Genomic DNA, 22,497 nt, shown 5'->3' with positions numbered 1-22,497 from the left:
GCGTTCCTCAACTGAGGCTCAGGAGGGCAGATCTAGGATAGGGCTTCCAGGCAGCTCGGCGACGGCCCCTTTCCTAGGCATTCCCAGCAGCTTCCCCTCTAAGGGCCTCCCAAGTTCAGCCGCCAGGTGGCGCCTCTCTCGAAGGAATTCATCTCAGTCATAGTTGGAGGAGCAGTTGCCGGGCAACCGAAACTGGGCGTTCCAAACAATTGGGACCTGGGATCCTCCGCGAGCAAGACTGTACTGCATTTGCTCGGGTTCCCATCCTAATAAGAGCTTCTCACTCAACTTTTAAGCATGCCTCCCACCCGGGACTCTTTCCAACAACGTACATTAGATAACGACGACTCCCGCTTGGGAAAACTGCCGGCTTCTAAGGTACAATGCGTATGCAAAGGCTTCCAAAGTTTCTTGCGCCAACTCCCAGTAGGGTTGCCGAAAGTCTGTTGATGTGAGGGGCAGAGATGGTAACATGAAGAACTCTGGTGAGGCCACTGAGTTCGGTACCAGAGAAAGCGGTTCTGGCCTTGTCTCCTGGTCCCCACGTTCAGGTTGGCTGACATTTTGAAAGTGCCATTGAGCAGAGGGAAGGACGGTTCTAGTCTAGAGGAACAAGGAGTTATTGCAGCTCAAAGTAGGGATTAGTACAAATAATTGGGGCTCAGGTTCCACCAAGCTACCCTCTTCCCTTGTTTGGAAAGCTGTTCTCTAAGGAGAAATGATATAGGAAGTAGGAGAGAGTTCTCTGAAAGACACCAGGTTGTGCTTCCTACTTCTGTCTTCACAGTCTCTGTCTTCTGGTTAATGCCAGAATATGTCTGTGTGTACATGTGTGTAGCATGATGTGGTCAGAGATCTGGGAATTTAGAGGATCTTTTCTGGGAGAAGTGTTTGGGCTATTTGAAGAGGTGAAAAGGTAATTAAATGGTAACTTAGGCTTAATGACAATATCAAAGAACTTCCTCTTATCCAACATTTATTAAATACCAGATGTGTAAGGTACTCTGATAAATACTTAGTGCATATAGATAAACTAGATAGAGCTTTTGCTCTCAAGAAACTCTAGAAGAAAAGAGATCAGCAACAGCAAAAATGCTTGCACAATGACACATGTATTGTGACAGAGTTATATGTAAGGTACCCAGACAACCAGTAACTTGAAAGAACACTTTCCAGAGCAGGTGAATTTTGACATCCAATTATGAGTTAGTTGGGCTGGTGAAGGAGTAGACAGAATGTTAATCAGAAGGAAAGAAACAAGAATCGGGCATTCAAGGAAAAGAAAGTATCAGATGTATATATGGAAAGGAGAGAGAGGTTGGCCTGTTTAGGGAACATCATAGTCTGTAAGAGCTGAAGTACCCGTGTGAAATGGAAGCATCGAGTGATCAGTGCTGGGGAAGTGACCTTGGTGGTTTGAGTACTGTGAACACAATGCTAATTGATTGGGATTTCATCCTCGATGTGTGGGAGTCACGGGGGGATTTTAAAGCACTGGAGTGATACAATCAGATGGTGTTTTAGAAAACACATGTGACAGTGGATTGGGTAGAACTGGACTGAGACAAGAGGGATCAGCTAGAAAGCAGGGTCAGCGACTTCCATGAGGAAAAACAGTGGACCTACATCACTGTAGCAGTGATGTAGGGGGTGGCCATAAGGTGCAGATTTGAGGAAGATGTAAAGGATACGATGGATAGGGCTTGGTGGCTGACTGGATATGGGTCCAAGGAAAGGAGGCCAATCTAAGATAACTCCTAGGTTCTGATAGTTTGTTACCATTCACTGAAATGAGGTGTCCTAAGGAAACAGGTTTGGAGAGAAAGATTGAGGCAATTGTATAGATGTTGTTTTTCTGGTGCCTATGGAACATTTTTGTTGAGATTAGTTGTAGGCAACAGGATTGAGAGTTCTGGACTGAAGATGTAATTGGGAGACACAGTATCTATATGGTAGTTGAAACCATGGGAGAGAATCAACTCATCCAGTGAATGTGAGAAAAAGAAAAGCAGACACTAGACCTTGGAGAATACCACTGTGTCTAGGCCAGAGAGAGGGAAACTGAGACATAGAAGCCATAAGCAAACCAAGAGGAGCTGAACTCACAGGATGGAGAGAACATTTGAGAAAATTCAGAGTTGTCGTGCCAGAAACCACAGTAATCAATTAAAATGAGGAAGGATTCTCCTGATCTAGCCACAAAGATCCTTGATCACCAAGAGCAGTTTCAGTGGGTGCTGGAGGCAGAAGCCAGACTGCATGGGACAGCAGAGGGGATGGGAATGGGGAGGAAGTGAAGGTAGTCATCTTCTTGAAGAAGTCTGGCTCTGTAGAGAAGATGGAGCATGATATGGTAGCTGGAGCATGATAAAGGAATGGGAGGCAAGATGGAAGAGAAGGGGCCAAGTGCAGTGGCATACAACTGTAATCCGAACGGCTAGGAGGCTGAGACAGGAGAATCACAAGTTCAAAACCAGCCTCAGCAATGTAGCGTGAGATCCTGAACAACTTAGCAAGACTCTGTCTCAAAATAAAAAATAAAACTAGCTGGGTTTTAGTCGTTAAGTGTCCCTGGGTTCAATACCTGTACAGGGTGGGGGGCGGGGGAAGATGCAAGTGGTACAGGTCTCTGAAGCACACACACAGGGAAGGTCTGGGTCCAGGGAGGCTACTCTTGAGTAAAATGGGCTCCCTTTCCCTGTGAAGGAAGGAAAGTGAATACGTAGGTGGCCTTTGTGCTTGACAGACTCAACTTTCTCAGTGAAAGGCAATCTCATTCTTAGGCTGATAGAGATGACAAGCCTCGTGCAGACTTCAAAGAGAGTGGGAGGAAAGCTGCCCAAACGCACAGCAAGGGATATCTGAGCCTATTCTTGCATATTTTATATTTGCTGGGTTTTTTTTCATTTCAGTTTTCATCTGTCAATGATAGGACAGGGCTCAATACTACTGTTCAATTAAGGTCTAACTGAGCTAAGTCAAACAACTCTTTGCCGAATTGAGGGGAATAAAGGTTACAACATTGGATATAAGTTGAATGTTTCTAATCCACTGTAGTTATACTCACTGGAATTCAGTCATTGATTCATCCAGTATCATTTTTCGAATACCATTTGTTAGGTCACTGTGCTAGATCCTGGATATACAGTGGTGAAAAATATGGCATTTTATATGTAATGAAGAAATCAACTTGTGATTTACACATTCATGCTTGTGGGGCTTATTTAAAGTACTATTGTTCAACGGGGTTTTTTTTCTGACATGCCTTCAATCAATATGTGTTATTCAGCTTTCCATCACTGTGACAAAAAAATAACTGACAAGAACAACTCAGGGGAGGAAATTTATATTTTGGCTCATGGTTTCAGAGGTTCAGTCCATGGTTGACTAACTCTATTGCTCTGGACCTGAGGTAAGTCAGAACATCATGGCAGAAGGGTATGGTGGGGGAAAACTTCTCAGCTCATGGCAGCCAGAGAGCAGCAGAGGGACAGTAAGGAGCCAGGGACGAGATATAATTGCCAAACTGCGCCTCCAGAGACTCCTTCCTCCAGCTTGCCTACAGTTACCACCCAGCAGTCCATCCAAATTGTTAATCCATCAGATTAACCCACTGATGAGGTCACAGCTCTCGTAATCCAATCTTGTCAACTCTGAACATTGCTGCATGAGCTTTTTGAGGGACATACCTAGATCCAAACCTAACACAATGAATGACACATCCTTGCTTACTGAAAGCTTTTCTCACCTACTTAAATGTTGCACTCCTGATTTTGCCCCAGATTGCTTCTCATGGCACCTTCCCCACTCCCAGCTATAATACTATGCAATCCTCAAGAGCTGGCTCTCCCTTTTGGTCAGACTTCTTGCAGGCTTCAACTACTGAGGCATACAGACAAACCCTGATCTTTATTACTTTGTTCTAAGCTCTCCTCCCAAGTTGCACACTTCTGATTTCCTGCCAAATGAATTAGCAGTCTCACTTTTTCTTCAAACTCAGGACGCCAAAACCTGAGCTCATCATTTTCCCTACCTATTCCCTACTCTTTACCCAGCCCTATCCCATTTCACTCCTTTCTCTGTATTCCTGGCCCATTTCTTCCAGTTCTAAGAAAACCTAGGAGTCTTACCCCACATCATTCTTCTTTTTGCAGATGTCCCTGATGCTACCATATCAACAAGATTTTCTATAACTAGGCCATGGGTGTTTTCTCTTTTGCAGAAATTGCCACACAGGAACCAAACTCACCTTGATCAACAACTGGAACCCTGGAGTCGACTCAGCTCAACTCCCACAATCAACTCCATAAGGCGGGATGCCTATTTTTTTAATCCCACGGTACTTAGCATTGAAATATTACTTATCTTTCTGTCCACCTATGACTCATGAATATCCGCTAATAATGCAGGTAGCCTGACCTGACTGCTTCATCATCTTTCCTATTGGCCCCAGTCTGAGATCTTACCAAATCCAAAACCAATTTATCAAGTCACAAGGCTTGGGTTTTGCTCCAGGCAGTTATCTGAAACAAGTCATTTTTACCAGATTTCTTATATTCTTTTTATTAAAACAAGAACTGAATATAAGGTCAAGTTTATTAAGCCAAATTCAAGGACAATATTGCCATGTCACCACTCCTTGAAAGTAATCATAAGGGAGACGATTTCTTTTCTTCTTCTTTTTTTTGTAGATGTAGATGGACAACATGCCTTTATTTATTTTTAGGTAGGGCTGAGGATTGAACCCAGTGCCTCATATGTGCTAGGCAAGCATTCTGCCACTGAGCTACAGCCCCAGCCCAAGGGAGACAATTTCATATTGACAAATTAGGAAGTCATCATGCACGACAATTTAGTGTCATAAGGAGTTGGTAGATTTCAGGCCCAACATTATATTTCTGGGGAATAGTCACGAACACAATAGAACTTGGCTAAAATGGAGGCACAGGTGACCAAGTTAACCCTGGGGGAACTGACTTCCCCTGTAGATACCAAAGGATGACCTGGATTTCCGCTTAACCACCTTGTATGACCACCACAGTGGGGCATTCAAGAACAAAAGTGAGATCCTGTTACACCAGGAGACTATCCAGGACACCCACAAGTAAGTGGTAGAAACCCTCTTTGGTAGATTGCCATCCAGTTATACAACGTGAAATGTCACTGATAGCTACCAATTTGTGCACAAAGTTCTCTGTTTTTACATCTATCTGTACTTTCTGTATTTTATTTTTTTTTTTTTATTGGTTGTTAAAAACATTATAAAGCTCTTGACATATCATATTTCATACATTAGATTCAAGTTGGTTATGAACTCCCAATTTTACCCCAAATACAGATTGCAGAGTCACATCCGTTACACATCCACATTTTTACATAATGCCATATTAGTAACTGTTGTATTCTGCTACCTTTCCTATCCTCTACTATCCCCCCTCCCCTCCCCTCCCATCTTCTCCCTCTACCCCATCTACTGTAATTCATTTCTCTACTTGTTTATTTTCCCATTCCCCTCACAACCTCTTATATGTAATTTTGTATAACAATGAGGGTCTCCCTCCATTACCATGCAATTTCCCTTTTCTCTCCCTTTCCATCCCACCTCATCTATCTGTTTAATGTTAATCTTTTCTTCCTGCTCTTCCTCCCTGCTCTGTTCTTAGTTGCTCTCATTATATCAAAGAAGACATTTGGTATTTGTTTTTTAGGGATTGGCTAGCTTCACTAAGCATAATCTGCTCTAGTGCCATCCATTTCCCTGCAAATTCTATGATTTTGTCATTTTTTAGTGCTGCGTAATACTCCATGGTGTATAAATGCCACATTTTTTTTATCCATTCATCTATTGAAGGGCCAGTTGATAACAAAAATCAACAAATGGGACTTACTTAAACTGAAAAGTTTTCTCTCAGCAAGAGAAACAATAAAAGAGGTAAATAGGGAGCCTACATCATGGGAACAAATTTTTACTCCTCACACTTCAGATAGAGCCCTAATATCCAGAGTATACAAAGAACTCAAAAAATTAAACAATAAGAAAACAACCCAATCAACAAATGGGCCAAAGACCTGAACAGACACTTCTCAGAGGAGGACATACAATCAATCAACAAGTACATGAAAAAATGCTCACCATCTCTAGCAGTCAGAGAAATGCAAATCAAAACCACCCTAAGATACCATCTCACTCCAGTAAGATTGGCAGCCACTATGAAGTCAAACAACAACAAGTGCTGGAGAGGATGTGGGGAAAAGGGTACCCTTGTACATTGCTGGTGGGACTGCAAACTGGTGCGGCCAATCTGGAAATCAGTATGGAGATTCCTGGGAAAGCTGGGAATGGAACCACCATTTGACCCAGCTATTGCCCTTCTTGGACTTTTCCCCGAAGACCTTAAAAGAGCGTACTACAGGGATACTGCTACATCGATGTTCATAGCAGCACAATTAACAATTACTTTCTGTATTTTAATTGTCTAAAATGAACAGAAACCATCCAAGATTGTACTCATCTGTATAAATGAGCAAAACTTTTCATTAATTCCAAAGGGAAAAAAGACGCTTTGTCTACTTTAAAAAAAATTATTTTTTGTAGTTGAAGACGGACAGAATACCTTTATTTTATTTATTTTTATGTGGTGCTAAGGATCGAACCCAGTGCCTCACACATGCTAGGCAAGTGCTCTACCACTGAGCTACAGCCCCAGCCCTGTCTACTTTACTTTTGAGGTCTTGGCAATTATCTTTCTCTCCTCATCTTTCTCTGATTACTCTCCTTTGTTTGCCCCACACCATCTTCTAGAACCAAGTGCCTGTCTGGGGAATGTTTACCCCTTCCTGCTCCACCCCCCATCACTTCCTGGACCATCAGACACTGGATTAATCCTAAGAAGGAATGTATCCACAGCGTCCAGGGATCCATAGGTGAGGGTTAGAAAATTGAGTGGGCAGATGAGATAGTGCAAGTCTTCCTGAATGGACCCAAGAATCAGATTTGAGGCTAATGGCTGGCAGGGAAGATCAGGGATTACTGAGGGTCTTGGAAAGCAGTGATTAAATTGGTAAATATCACACTAATACCAGGGGACATGTTGACTGTAGAGCTAGGAAATTTATTCAATTTTTCAGAGACTCTCAGGTGAGCCTCTCAGGTGAGCCTTAGGTTTAAGCAATAAACATTTTCAGCAGGGAAGACACCTGGGAGTAGAACTATACCTCCCATCAGTCCTTCATATGCCAGTTTTCCAGCTATTGTGAAAAATCTATAGTTCCCATAATGTACTGCTGATTAAAAATTCAAGCTCATCCCTCTTCTCTTTTCTCCAGTGTCTCCTCATACAGCAGCCACCAATGGCGGTTACTCCCGAAAGAATGATGGTGGTTTCTTCTCCACCTAGTGTTGACAGGTCAGTGGACTGTGGACATCCTGCCATCTATTTCCATTAAATAGATTTGTGCAAAATGAAGCATGAAATGTCCGTTACTTGTAACTGTGAGGTGCCTCTTGTCTGCTCTTAAAACATGGGACAGAAATTTCCCAACTCCTAGAAAGTAATCCTATTGGGTATATTTGCAATTTGGAATTAGTCTTGCTGAAGAGATAAAGATTTAGACTACAACAACATTGTTTTTGGCCAGACACAGGTATTCACATGTTGCAAATTGAAGTTAATCTAACCATTAAGAGCTATCCACTCAACATTTCTTGCAAATCTTTGAGGAAACAAAATTAGCCCACTCTCTTGAGGATCTTATGGAACACTGTAATTTTAGAGCTCTAAGTAGCATTAATATTTCTGCTAAGGTCATACTTTATACATTCAGACTTCTTGGGTTTAGTCATCTGCTAGATTCTACTTTTCTTGGAAGGTTCCATCTCCTTGGTTCTGGCTACTTGCCATTATCCAATCTCTAACGCTGCTTCTGTCTCCTTGCCTGGTAGCCAACTCCCTTTCCTTGTCAATTTGTGCTATAATATATAACTTGTGTTTACTTTTATAACATCATTCAAAACTCTGACTGGGGATATAGCTCAATTAGTAGAGCTCACATGTACAAGACCCTGGGTTTAGTCCCTAGCACCACACACCAAAAAAAAAAAAAATCTGGTGTTTGGGTTTGAAGGTGTCTAAAAAATAATCCTTTAGTGTGGTTTCTAAAATTATAAGTCACTCCCAAGAACCTTCTGTGTTCATAAAGACTGGACAAGAAATGGCCCAAGGATCTTTTAAAATATTGCATAATATTCATTTTAAAAAATAGGTGTTTTTTTTTTTTAAGTTAAAAGCTAATTGTGCATTACAGAAAAAATAAAAACACAAAGAACAAAGTCATCCAGTCACAAGCAACTTAGCTAGACTTGTCCCTCCAGGTTGTACATGTACATACACATATCCCATGTTGTGTGACTAAGATTGTAGTGTGTGTATCATGCTTTTCCACACATCATGAATATTCACCAATTTAAAATCCCAAAGCTACATGAGTATTCTTGATAACCAAGAACATAACACTAATTGTCTAATTGTCTGACAATGTATGCATTAATTCAGTTGTGAAAGGGTTTCTTCCAGGTACTCAGATATAGTCCTTAAACCAAACTTTCCATTGGGACCTTCTATTTAGATAGTATTTGCTGGCACATGGCAATATTAAATTTCAGTTCTCATTATTTAAAATAGCTAAAGTTGGTAGAGAGGGGTGACTCCTTGGATAATCAATCACCTGATGTGCAGTTAACAGATTATATTACCACTGGAGATGTAGCTCAGTGACAGAATGTTTGCCTAGCATGTGTAAGGCACTGGGTTTGATCCTCAGCACAAAAACATAATTTATTACTATTGTCCATGTTGAAGCTTTTAAAAATACAGACCCTGATAAGGCCAAGATGGCCACCTCCAGCTTAGTACCCATGTGAGGCCAATGAATGGTCCTTGAAATCATCTCCTTAAAAGCCACGCCTAGCCCTCATTCTTGAGCTAGGCGTGTGTTGAGAGTTCAGAGCAATGGCAGTTCTCTTGGGGGGGGGGGGGGGGGTAGAGCTTGTGGGGCTGGATTTCCGTGGCCTCTGGGTGTTCCAGGATTAATCTGTATGAGGCTCACCCTTCTGCTCTGGAAAGTGGTTCATGGTTGGAATATATGACAAAATTGGGGTTCTGGGAAACTGAAAAACCACTCTAAATGTAGGCCCTGTATGGGGGGAGAGGAGGAGGAGGAGGAGGAGGAGGAGGAGGAAAGACTGGAAGAAGAATGAATGGATTGCAACATTGTACCTGAAAGAAGAAATCATTGGAAATCTAATGTTGATATCAGGCAAAACCCTTAACAAATGTATCTGCTATCTCTATATACACTTTAACAGACATGGGGAGTATGGGTAGAAGGAAGGTTGGAATATGTGGAAAAGGCACATCAATCACCATGGAAAAGAACAGGACTTCTATAAGGAAAGTAATAAAATGGGCTTCTTTGGAAAAAAGTAAATATAAAAATAAAGCCTTCTGGCTGGAACCACCATCTTCCAGTAATTCACCAAAATGACAAACAAAGGTAAAGAGGAGAGGAACCTGATATATTTGTTCTCTAGGCCTTTTAGAAAACATGGAGTTGTTCCTTTGGCCACATATATGCAAATCTACGGGAAGGGTGATATTGTAGACATTAAAGGGAATGGATGCTGTTTAAAAAGGAATATTCCACAAATGTAAGTAATAATGGCAAAACTGAGAGAGTCTACAATGTTACCCACCATGCTGTTGGCATTGTTGTGAATAATCAAGTTAAGGGCAAGATTTCTGCCAACAGAATTAATGTACGTATTGAGCATATTAAGCACCCCGAGAGCCAGGACAGCTTCCTGAAACGTGAAGGAAAATGATCAGAAAAAGAAGGAATCTAAAGAGAAAGGTAACTGGATTCAGCTGCAGCACCAGCCTGCTCCATCTAGAGAAGCACATTTTGTGAGAACAAAAGGAGCATGTACTGCTGGAACCTATTCCCTATGAATTCCTGACATAATAAATGTAAAAATAAATTAAAAGCCTATGGACTATAAAAATAGATAGATTGATCCCACCCAGCACAGCTGCTTGGGAGGCTGAGGCAAGAGGATCCTGAGTTCAAAGCCAGCCTCAACAACTCAGTGAGATACTGTCTCTAAATACAATATTTTAAAATGGGATAGGGATGTGACTCAGTGGTTAAGCACTCTGGGCTCAATCCCCAGTACCATAAATAAATAAATAGATAGATAGATACATACATACATACATTCATAAAATATAGATCCCTACCAAGCATTTAAAGAATACTAATCCTTTTTTAAAAAATTATTCTTAAATTATTCCAAAAAACTAAAAAGGAAGGAATTCTTCCAAACTCGTTTTACAAAATCAGACAAGGACACAACAAACAAAGCTATAGACCAATATCCCTGATAAACATACATGTAAAAATCTTCAACAAAATACTAGCAAATAGGGGCTGGGTTTGTGGCTGGGGGCTGGAGTTGTAGCTCAGCGTTAGAGTGCTCGTCTAGCACATTCGAGGCCCTGGGTTCGATCCTCAGCACCACATAAAAATAAATAAACAAAATAAAGGTATTGTATACAACTAAGAAATAAATATTTAAAAAATACTAGCAAATAGAATCCAATAGCACATTAAAAAGTTTATTCACTACATATAAATCAATAAACATGATACACTATGTCAACAGAATGAAGGATAAAAATCATGTGATCATCTCAATAAATACAGAAAAAGCATGTGACAAAATTCAACATCCCTTCCTGATAAAACCTCTGACCAGGTGTGGAAGGAAAATACCTCAGCATAATAAAGTCCATATATAATAAGTGTCATTGTATGAACACAACACAATGCTATGTGTAGAAAACCCCAAATACTCCACCAAAGAACTACTAGAATTAATAAACAAGTTTAATAAAGTTGTAGAATTCAAAATCAAAATACATAAATCAGTGATGTTTCCATGCCAATAGTGAATAATCCAAAAAAAATCAAGAAAGCAATTCCATTTACAGTAACTAAAAAACAAGGGGCTGGGGATGTGGTTCAATGATAGAGGGCTTGTTTGGCACACCTGAGGCCCTTGGTTCAATCCCCAGTACCACAAAAACAAAACTAAAACCAAGGGATAAATTTTAACCCATGAGGTGAAAAAAATCTCTAATAAGAACTAAAAAAAAAAATGATTGACATCCTGGGTTCTTGAATTGGAAGAATCAATATTGTTAAAATGTTCATACTGCCCAATGCAATCTACAAATTCATTGCAACCCTTACCAAAATAACACTGACATCCTTCATGGAACTAAAAAAATCCTAAATTTTTTATAGAATAACAAATAAAACCTACCATCACCACCAACAACAACAACAACAAATGCCGCAGTCTGGCTGGGCACAAATGCCACAGTCTGGCTGGGCACAAAATCACGAGCCACCACACAGCTTGTAGATTCAAACAGCAACTCTTTATTCCCGAACTCACACCAGCCGTCTACAATCACGTTCTGGGGAAATCCACGTTCTCTGCCCAAATCCAACTCCACTGGGCTTCTATCTCCAAAATATACTGTCTGAATCCCGTGAGAACTCAAGGGGAACTCAGGCAGCAGGATACGCCCTATTCCCAGGAGGAATAATCTTAAACCTTAAACCTGGAACCTAAACTGGGAACGCCCTAAACACGATTATCTTAAACCGGGAACACCCTAATCTGCCTTGGTCCTTGAGCAAGGTCACCTACATTCAATGTCGCTGCAACATGTCAGCAACATGGGGTACGCTGGCAAGGAAATTGTCATACCTACTTGGCTAATGGCTCCCAGCAAACAAAAAACCCAACCAGCCAGCCAAAGCAACATTGAGCAAAAAGAACAAAGTGGGAGACATTTCACTACCTGACTTTAAAATACACTGTGAAGCTGCAGTAACCAGCAATGGTATTGGCATTAAAAAAAAAAAAAAAAAAACAATGGAACAGAACAGAGAACCTAGAAGTAAACTCACACACTACAACCAACTGACCTTTGACAAAGATGCTAAGAAAATGCTTTAGGGAAAGGACAGTCTCAAGTGGTGTTAGAAAATTGGATATACACACAGAGAAAGAAATTGGATCCCTTTCAACACAAACACACATCAACTCAAGATGGATTAAAGATTTAAATGGAAGACATGAAATTACTTGAAGAAAACTGGGGAACTACTTCAGGATATTGGAATAAACAAGGATTATTTTGCGGGAGCGGGTACTGATGATTGAACCCAGGATGCTGTACTACAGAGCTACATCTCAGTCCTTCCTGAGACAGGGTCTAAGTTGCTGAGGCTATCCTTGAACTTCTGATCCTGCTGCCTCAGTCTCCAAGTCACTGGGATTACAGGCATGTGCCACTGCAGCCAGTTTGGACAAGGATTTTTTAGATAAGACCCCCCAAAACACAGGAAACAAAGCAAAAAGACAAACAAATGGGATTATGTCAAACTGAAAAGCTTCTGCAAAGAAACAACCAACATAGTGAAGGAAAACAACCTACAGAATGGGAGAAAATATTTGCAAGCTATAGAGACATTCATATCCAGAATATGTAAGGAACTCAAAAAACAAAAAATAAAAAATGCACAATATACTTAAATAGATAATTATCAAAAGACAATCCAACAGGTATTAATAAGTTCAAAATCATCAGATAAATGCAAATTAAAACCACAATGAAATATCATCTCACTCCAGTTAAAATGGCAATTATCAAAAAGACTAAGATAACAAGTGCTGGTGAGGATGTGGAGAAAAGGGAACACTGATGGTATAATGTAAATTAGTATGGCCATTATGGAAAACAGTAAGGGAGGTACTCAAAAAATTAAAATTAGAACTACCATATGATTCAGCAATCCCACTAATAGGTATACATCCAAAGGAAATAAAACCAGTATGTTAAAGAAACATCTTCGCTCCCATGTTTGTTGCTGCATTATTCATAAGGGCAAGAAATTCCAACAACTGATGTCCACTAATGGATGAATGGATAAAGAAAATGTGATATACAAATATGGAATACTGTACAGCCATAAAGAGTGAAATCCTGTCACTTGCAACATCACAGATGGAATTGGAAGGCATTCAGTGAAATAAGCCAGGCACAGAAAGGCAAATACACACCATCTCGTTCATATTTAAAAAAAAAAAAAAGTTGCTTTCATAGTAGGAATAAAATGTGGTTTCTTTATGCTGGTGAGTACAGTTGGGGATCCCAAGGCCAGTCTCAGAAACTTAGCTAGACATTAAGCAATTTAGACTGTCTTAAAAAAAAAAAAAAAAGCGGGCTGGGGATGTAGCTCGGTGGTTAAGTCTGGATTCAATGCCAGAGAGAAGAAACACAAATGTTGAATGTCTTCATCATAAAGATACTTTTTTCAGACAGAAATATTTACCTAAAGTGCCTAAAGTGTATATTATATAATGTATGCATGCACTGAAACATTACATGGTACTTCATAAATATGTACAATTTTTCTGTGTAAATTTTTAAAAATTGCAGGGCGCAGTGGTAATCTCAGCAGCTCAGGAGACTGAAGCAGGAGTTCACAGCCAACCTCGGTAACAACGAGGCGCTGAGTAACTCAGTGAGACCCTGTCTCTAAATAAAATATAAAATAGGGCTGGGATGGGCTCAGTGGTTGAGTGTAACGGAGTTCAATCCCTGGTGGGAAAAAAAAAAAAAAAAAGTTTTAAATGCTTTAAGAAAAATTCCTAGATTTCTATTCTAATTCGTTAAATTCTGGGCAAATCCCTGGAATGTGTATTCCTGTAAGTTTAATGTGTACCTTAGCGGCAGAGACTGTAGGGTGCCTTTAGCTCTGGGGGCACCAGCGTGGGTACCACAGTCAAAAAAGATGCCTATTGGGGGGACTGGGTTTGCGGCTCACCTAGTATGCGTGAGGCACTGGGTTCAATTCTCAGCATCACATAAAAATGAAATAAAGATATTAAAAAAAAAAAGAAGAAGAAGAAGAAGAGAGGGGGGGGAGGGAGAGAGAAGCCTATCCTAAAAGGAAAAAAGGGAAGGCCTCGGTCACCTTCCAGCCCGAGACAGGGAAACCGCTCTCGGCCCATTCACTCTCCGCCTCCGCACGTCAGCGGCCCCAGCCACAGATCGGTAACGTGCTTGCCCCAACGTCCTGAAGCTCGGTGGCCGGTGACTGTGGCCTGGGCTCAGATCAGAATCGCCTCGATAATCACTGGCCCGGGACAGGCCCGGCCTCGTCTATCTGATCAATTCATCACTTCTGAGCACCGGGCCCATTGGACCAGCTCCGGGACCTCAGGGACCGCGGCGCTGCCGCCGCCCAAAGGGCCTCACTGCACAGCGCCCGGAGGAGGGGGCTTCGCAGGAGGAGAGCTTTTCATTTCGGGGCGGCTCGGCGGGGCTGGGGTCACGACCCGATCAAATAAGATCAAGGTGTAGGCGGGGGGAGGGGCGCAGGTGGGGTACACGCACTCGCCTTGCACGCTCCACGCACACACACTCGAGCGTCCATTCGCTCACTGGGCCCACACGCACGTTCCACACAACACAACACGCAGTCGCCTCAGCCCAGGCCGCTCTCCCTCCCGTGAGGCAGCGGAAGTCCGCACCCTCTTTTAAACCCTCCGGCGCCGCCGGCGCGGAGGATTCTGGGAGAAGCCACCCACCATAGGCTGGTGACTCCCTAGCACAATCTTGTCCAGGACGCGTCCTGCTGCCCTCGTGTGGCTTGGAGGCCTTAGGGAGAGGAGACTGAATTAATACTGAATGGTGGTTGTCTTTTGATCTTTATATTAATTCATATAAACCTTCATATGCACATCTATAGTTTTCTTTTATCTCGACTTTATTTTTGTCTTAAATTTTAAAATATTGAGTATAAGATGATTCAATGTCAGATTTTTAGGTGAATGGTTCACTTTGCACGGACAGAGTGACCGATGGTCACCACCAAGAAGAGCATCAGCTGCTCCAAGAGTTCTTCTAAGGGAGAAGGCAAGCATCTTTCACCACAGAAAAGGTGAGGAATCGAGTTTTCATTTAAAAAATATTTTTAGTGGTTGATGGACACAATATCTTTATTTTACTTATTTTTATGTGGTTCTAAGAATCGAACCCAGTACTGGGCCACAACCACAGCCCTAGATTTGTTTTTCTTGATACATATTTTGAGTAATGGGGACCAAAACCAGGTCATCACCCATGCTAGGCATGTTCTACCACTGAGCCACACTCACTCCCAGCCCCAGGAATATTTTTTTTTAAATATTTTTTAGTTTTAGGTGAACATAATATCTTTATTTTTATGTGGTGTTGAGGATCGAACCCAGCGCCCCCCCACCCCCACCCCGCATGCCAGGTGAGCGTGCTACTGCTTGAGCCACATCCCCAGCCCCCGAGGAATATTTAAATCCAAAAACTAGGTGGTCAGGGTATCTGTGAAATGGGTAAAGATAGGAAGGCATATCCCTTGCCTCACAGAGCCCTCTGGCTGCTCAGAACTTGATGGTGTGGCAGTTATTTACATTCACATCCATTAAAACATGTCTAACTTTCAAAGTCCACAAGTATAGTGAAAAATAGCAGCAGCCCAATACCACCAAAAAGAAAAAATGAATAGTGATTATGTAAGTAGAACTGGCACCTCTCACAGTAGAGATCACAACTTTCAACATCTCAGTTCCTCTTCCCTTCTTTTTCAATGAAATTAGAGTGTAGGGAGAAGATAAAGCAAAAGAATTTTAGAGATTAATAGAAATAATTTCTGAAGTCATAATCTGTATATGTGCCAGGCACTTGGAATAAACAAATAGGGAGTAGGGGAATATCTGTTGTATGAGACAAGATTCTGTTGGCTGAAAGATTTTTTTAGGTGCCTGGCTGGTTTACCTGAAAAACTTCATTTGAATAAATTACTTCATTGATTATGGGAGATAATACTTACATTTTAGTAGCAGAGGCAGGTTAAATGTATTGGGTGAGTGCTTTCTACCTTATTCAATATACCTAAGTTTTATGAAACCTCATCTCCTCTGAAAGGAGAAAGCTAGGCTATCATATATTCTCAACTCTATCATACATTCAATGACCCTCAAAAGTGGATAACAGGAATGAAGACATTCACTAATGTGAACTAAATAGGTGAGCTATCACCAGAATGCAAGGGAAGTACTGAAAAAAAAAAGTTCAACAAATTCATCACGTGTCAAATAAAATGGACAAATATTGTAGGGAAAGAAATTTTATTTTCAAGGATTTGTGCAGATATTGATGAATAAAAAAACTGTATTTCAACTATAAAAAGGAGCTGACTTCATTCCACCCTGGTACACAGGGTTTATGGTGATACCAAGTTGAATTTGAGGCAATATTGCTCTCCTCATGCCCCCACCCCTAAGCCTTCCCCAGAGGAACAATTTTTATAATTTTTAGCCAAAAATGTATGACATATCAACCAAAGTAATGAGTTAAAGTTTCTGTTTTTCTGTTTATATAAAATCAAGAAATGAAATAGGCTGTGTATTTGTTTCTTGCTGTAAATTATCTTCACCTTGTACACTTTTTGGTACATTCTGGAATGAAAAATCTCAAAATATCACCACTCAAAGAGTCTAGGCCAAGATGACCCACCCAGGCAGTTATAAAAATTGGTTGAACTACAATGTGGAATGGAACTAGTTTAAAATATGAAGCAGCTCTAAGCACCAAACTTAGAGACATTAGCCCTATTAGAAAACAAGTCATTAAAGCTACCAAATAACAAGTGCAAAACATGCTGAACCTGTTCCCAGGGAGACATTCCCTATGACCAACAGATTCCAAATTCACACCATATGATGTAACTTTTCTTTTCTATTCCTTTCTCATATGAAAGATTCCAGAAATGACAATTGGAAACATGAATAACTGAAATTTACCCTGTGGACCAATCCCTGAAGAGATAACAGCCACAACTCTGAGATGATTAGACATGTAGTGTTTACTTGATGATGTCTGTACTTGTAGGATCCCTCAAAGCATGAAACTGCATATAGTAGAACCTAAACTTCCTAGCAGCTTTTAATCTTTTATAGAAAACAGACAAAAGACAAATTAATTTATTGCCATACAGGAGATATCCACAGCTAACTTTGTCCACAGTCAAGTTTTGCTGTAATGGACAATTCAACTGGAAGATCTTTATCTATGCTTGCTTACTATAATTTAGTTTTAGACTTTTTTTCATATACAGAAGTTCTTAGCTTCACAAATCCAACAGCTGATTCTGCATATATGAGGAGGGAGCAGAAAAGTCTTTCCTGAAAATGTTGTCATCTGAAAAGATTTGCTCAGGAATTGCCATAGTCAATGAAAAAGCTCTTTTCTCTGAATTGTAAAGTTCTATTCTCCTTTACTTTAGAAAACATTCTTATTTCACTAATGGAGTCTATGAACTGTCCAAACATGCCAACAAATATCAGCAACTTCTCGTTTGAATTTCTCATGTTTCCCCAACATAAATAATTTCCAGAAACAATGAAAAAGTCTGTGATATAAAGAAAATGCAGTTGGCCAAGAAAACAGGTAGTCAACTAAAAATTGCCATAACACAAAGACTTAAGTATAAATCTTTTATAACATGAGAACACTTCCATATAATATCACAATAAATTCTTATACTAGATGAATTCACTAGTATATGAATTAATATGCTAATTTATATCTTCTCCTCTAACTGCAAATATATTAAACAATTATTTCTTCAGCAGTTTCTTTTTCCCCTAGTGGTAGCATTTAAAACTGAGTAACAGTATTTAGCACTAAGTTAGAAAATATAAAAAAGCCTTAGGAAATAGCAACAGCTGATTCATTTTTCATATACCATTTGATTGAGTAAAGTCTTCTTTTGGGGATACAGGTAAACAGGAAGTGTTTTCTTGTCTTAATCACTGCTCTTTAGTCTCATCACAGATGGTTAATTTCTGGATTTTTATATGAGCTCAGATTCTCTTGGCAAAACTCAAGCTCTCAGCACACACCAAGCTGCTTCATCTATTCTCTTTTTGCAATGAGAGCCATGCCTCTCTTTCATGTTCCCAGATAAGTAGATAAAAGACAATTTTCTAAAACCAAGCAATTTCCTGGCCTTTCATAACTCCTTTTTCCCACCTGGTACCCTCCCTCCCCAATTTGCCAAAACCATATTAAACAGTGAAAAAAAGTCAAGTCTTGAAAATTATCTCTCCTTTCAAGAGGTCTGAACACAGCCTATGTCCTTCCCTATAAGCCTCAGTTTGAAAAGATCCTGATGCGGGGTTGAAGAACAAAACAGGTGACATGTTGGTGTTATTTTTGTTTTTTTGCAGTGCTGAGAATTGAATCCAGGGCCTCACACATGCTAAGCAAATATTGTACCACTGAGCTCAACCCTAGCCCAGGTGACAGGTTTTTAAAAAGCAGGAGGTATGTAATCTTATCATTGATGGGTGTAATTAAACTGGACATTATATGTTCATTGCTGAGAGCCAATTTACACACAGATCAAAGGAAGTTGGCTTTCTGGAGTCCCCTAAAGCATAAATAACATCCGTGACCACAAGTAGTTTTCCTCACATATGGCAGGGGCAGATGCTGTGATGTCATCTTGGGGACATTGATGTTTTTGGCTGAACTCTCCTACACTGGGTCCAGGCCTCCAACAGGTTCTTCACCCCTGTCCCCTTGGTTGGCAGTTGATGAGTTGGGTATTTTATAATTCATTTTACAAACAAGACATAAAAGGCCATTACGATGCAAGCGATTGCCACAGCAGCATGCAGCCTGGTTCCAATCACAGCAGCTAGCAGGCAAAAATAGAAAGAAGAAATCACTCCCAGCCCTTCACAAAAATCCTAACATTCCAGGTGACATTCTAAAATTTCTAGTTACAAACAAAGAGATCTATTAAGAATTTCAAGAACCTGGGAATGTTTTTAAATGCTACATTTATGCTCTAGGTTCTCGATGAATATATTATTTCTATTTTTTACCTTATTTTGAAAAAAGATTTAGGTAGGTAGGATTCCAATTGAAGATACCCAAAATAAAAAGTAAAAATACATCTTCATTAGTTAAATCAAAACTTACACTGTATTGTTTCCAGAAAATCAGGAAAGGTTTCAGTGGTAAAATATTCCTCCCCTCCAGCCCAGTCAAAAATAGCTTAATTTGTACACTTTTACTCCACAGAGAATACTGAACTTTCCTGGATGCTAAAATAAACACTTATCGTCTAAATAATAGCAAATTCACAATTCATCTCTTTTTTTCTTTGCTTTTGGTACTGGGGATTGAATCCAGGGGCACTAAACCACTGAGCTACATCCCCAGCCCCACCCACCTTTTTTTTTTCTTTTGAGGCAGGGTCTCACGAGTTGCTTAGGGCCTTGCTAACTTGCTGAGGCTGCCCTTGAACTTGAGATCCTCCTGCCTCTGCCTCCTAAATTGCTGGGATTACAGGTGTGCATCACTGTTCTGGGCTACCTCTTTTTTCAACTTTGTAAAATGATTACTTAATTTTACCAGACTCCATCTCAGTTCATAGACTCCATTAGTGAAATAAGAATGTTTTCTAAATTTACTCAGACTTCATCTCAAGATTTTTTTCTAAAAGTGGAATCAAATATAATCTCAGCTCATAACACCCCATTCGTAACACCACACTGTCCAGAGATGGCCATCTCCTCCTTTGTCCAGACATGACCTTACCTTTGTAAAACACACCCCAAACTCCCTTCTTCTCTGATAGCAGCCAGGTTTTGAGACGAGGTACTTTCTTGAAGTAGGCACAGGTGCAAACAAAGAGCAAACCAAACACCAGAATCCCATCCAAGGAGTACACTGTAATAAACAAAAAAAAGAAACTTTCAGCGCTGATCCAACTTGAAACAGGTAATACCAGCTGAGAAAGGGCTAAGTGTGAGTCTCAGCTAAGGAGGACAGAGTGTTATATAATATCAAGATAACAGTATCAAATGGCAGTGCCAACACTTGACAAGAGGGAGCCAAGGTCCTGAGACTTACAATGTTACCTTACTGCTCACCAAAATTGCTTGTAGACATCCCCTTTACAACAGTTTCACTGCCTCCTCCCCTCACCTTTCCCAAACTAGAATCCTGAGTAGGGTGTATAGATTTATGTGGAATCAGCCTTCCAGTGTTGGCAATGGGCTGAGAGAGGAATAAGAATCCTTGGAGCCTGAACACAGAGAATTAAACATGTTCTTGTTTTAAACCACTCATGTAATAAAGGAGAACTCAATGGTTAGCCAAGTCTGTCAGATCTACATCTGTTAGTGAAGAATATAATGTTGAGGCAAAGAATAAAGCTTCATGGAAATTTTCAGAGTTAGAATTCATGTGAATACCATTTTCTTATAATTAGCTTACACTTCATGCATGATACTCTACTTACAAACCAAATTTCTGCCAGAATAACAACACATTCTTGTATTTTAAAAAGCTGATCATTTGACATAGCAAAAAACTTTAAGCTCTCAGTTCTGTATTTTATATATGTAAATTCAAATTGTACTGGTGAGCACAATGAATTACCTTACTGCAAGTAATAATAATACTGGACTGCACAAGTGGGACACAGACACACACACAAATTATTCAGCAACTACTATGTGCCAGAATGCTCTCTTATTTCCAGGTTCGGATTATTTCTTCCTCTGGGTAATGTCCTGAGACCTCTGACTATCCGGGAAGCTCCAAACTGATACTGTGTATAGCTAATGTCTGCCAGTTTGGGACCACACTATGTGTCTCTCCTCCTCCAGTAAAACACTCTCATAGCTAGGTCCAGCAAATTATACACACACAGTTTTTAGGAAGAATGATACCTTCATGAGCTACTTTTCCTCCCATAAATATTTGCAGACGCTGCCAAAATTTCACAAGGAGGTGAAATAATAGTCTTCAATGCCACACCTATGGACAAGGTACTTTTGAGAAATGCTTTCCTGTGCCCTTCAAGTTATACTGCCTAAAAGACGTTTTCTTTTCCTTTTCTGAAAGGCTGATTGTAAAGACCATAGAAGGCCTGCTCCCTGCCTTTCCCTGGATTTCAGAAATCATGTCTATAAAGTGTTTGAAGAAACCGGGAAAATTAGATCAGGGTGACAACTACTATATCATTTAGAAAAGGTAGTGTCTAAATCTATCCTTTGCAACACTAGCCAGAGTTTCCAGATGTGATGACCCAGTTAGGACTTTAGAATTAAACAAGAGAAGGCTTTCCGGCATTTTTTAAAAGAACTTTGGGGAGGGTCTACGTTCACCTCCCCCGACTCGCCAAAGTGTGAGGTTTGATATCCTCGGTGATTTCTTGATCCTCTTAACCAGCCTACAGTTCCAAAGTACGAGAAAGTAGGGGGCTGGGAAGGAGTATTCTCTCCTCCCTGGGGTTAAAGAACACTAGTTTTCTGGAGACTGCCCTCCTCCGGGCCAAAACGAACTTCTTGGAAAGGAAAAGAGGGGTAGAGACCTGAGGCTCGAGATGTGGACAGGAGAGGGACTGAGAGACCTAGATGAGCACCGGAAGAAGGAACCTGCAGAGAAGTACACGAGAAAGGAGTTAAGGGCTTCGAGAAGCGGAGAGGAGAAGGGCTGGGAGGGGGCGGGGAGAACGGCCACGTCAGTCCCGGCCCCGCCCGCCAGTTTCCCCGCGTCCTTTACTACCACCCTCCGCTCGGGGCACCGACCCTCACCGTTAGTCATGGCGGCTAGGCTCGGGCCTGGGTAAGGGGTCCGGGTTCAGCGGTGGTAGCGGCGAAGGCGGGGAAACCCGACTCCCGCTTGTCACTTCCCGATCCGGGCCGAGGCGACAGGCAGAAGCCGTAATACGCAAGCGCAAGGACCGAGAGGTGAGCGCCGAACGCAATCAGGACTTGCTAGCCAATCGTCGAGTTAGAGGATCTGCATAGGTGGTGTTTGCGCGCTTGCGCGCTCACGTGGGTTAAGGAGAGCACGTGTGGGGTGGGGGGCCGCGAGGTTTCCTTTGTGGTCATGGTAACTGAGCCGCTTCAGGCTGACTGGGGAGTTAGTGTTGGGACCAAACTTGGCTGGACTGCGGTGATATGTTTGAGAAAGTAAATGCTGGGGGTTATGTGCCTTGGCGGCTGCTCTTCGTGTATTTGTAAAGCAGCCTTTATGTTGCATCCCACCTGCAACAGAAAGGTTTCAGTCCTCTGGTTCTTCCACTTAAGAGAGCTCCAACACCAGTGCTTAAGAAACAGTTCCGTTTTCTCTCCTTTTCTCCACCATCTAGGTTTATGAGGTTGACTCTGTTCGCTGCCTGTCTCCTCACAAGACTTTCAGGATCAAGAGCTTTCTAACTAAGAAACAAAACCAAATCGTCCAATTCCCCCAAAGAAGATGAGAACTTGTAATAAAATCAGGTAAACGTCAAGAG

At 41.1% G+C, this 22,497-nt stretch overlaps 2 protein-coding genes and 1 non-coding gene across 3 annotated transcripts; 1 reads left to right on the top strand and 2 right to left on the bottom strand.

Annotated features, from left to right (window-relative positions):
- The first annotated feature begins 294 nt into the window (after window positions 1-294).
- On the top strand, window positions 295-7,447 carry Cfap276 (cilia and flagella associated protein 276). The gene is made up of 5 exons (XM_027922039.3): window positions 295-378; window positions 4,223-4,339; window positions 4,989-5,104; window positions 6,803-6,924; window positions 7,327-7,447. Exons 1-5 carry the CDS (start codon window positions 298-300, stop codon window positions 7,395-7,397), a joined length of 507 nt encoding a protein of 168 aa, XP_027777840.1. The 5' UTR covers window positions 295-297; the 3' UTR covers window positions 7,398-7,447.
- A 6,801-nt stretch (window positions 7,448-14,248) lies between these two features.
- On the bottom strand, window positions 14,249-14,655 carry LOC114080466 (small Cajal body-specific RNA 2). Its single transcript, XR_003580615.2, has one exon. It is a non-coding gene; the product is annotated as a small Cajal body-specific RNA 2 (non-coding RNA).
- A 1,631-nt stretch (window positions 14,656-16,286) lies between these two features.
- Tmem167b (transmembrane protein 167B) lies at window positions 16,287-21,925 on the bottom strand. The gene is made up of 3 exons (XM_027922045.2): window positions 21,794-21,925; window positions 19,788-19,919; window positions 16,287-18,879 (listed from the first exon to the last, which is right to left on the bottom strand). The coding sequence occupies exons 1-3, from the start codon at window positions 21,801-21,803 to the stop codon at window positions 18,797-18,799; spliced, it is 225 nt and encodes a 74-aa protein (XP_027777846.1). The 5' UTR covers window positions 21,804-21,925; the 3' UTR covers window positions 16,287-18,796.
- Between the last annotated feature and the right edge of the window lie 572 nt (window positions 21,926-22,497).

Source organism: Marmota flaviventris, chromosome 10, assembly GCF_047511675.1.
Source record: "Marmota flaviventris isolate mMarFla1 chromosome 10, mMarFla1.hap1, whole genome shotgun sequence".
NCBI lineage: Eukaryota > Metazoa > Chordata > Mammalia > Rodentia > Sciuridae > Marmota > Marmota flaviventris.
Note: the sequence above shows the minus strand (reverse complement) of the source record. Positions and strands in the feature narration are given on the sequence as shown.

Bases quoted from the DNA above. Each gene is read 5' to 3' on its own strand.
- Cfap276 (XM_027922039.3), top strand. From the start codon at position 298: ATGCCTCCCACCCGGGACTCTTTCCAACAACGTACATTAGATAACGAC. The intron at 379-4,222 runs GTACAATGCGTA...TCTCTTTTGCAG, and splicing joins GAAAACTGCCGGCTTCTAAG to AAATTGCCACACAGGAACCA. The intron at 5,105-6,802 runs GTAAGTGGTAGA...ACCATCTTCTAG, and splicing joins ACTATCCAGGACACCCACAA to AACCAAGTGCCTGTCTGGGG.
- Tmem167b (XM_027922045.2), bottom strand. The intron at 18,880-19,787 runs GTAAGGTCATGT...TTTGCCTGCTAG, and splicing joins TTGGGGTGTGTTTTACAAAG to CTGCTGTGATTGGAACCAGG.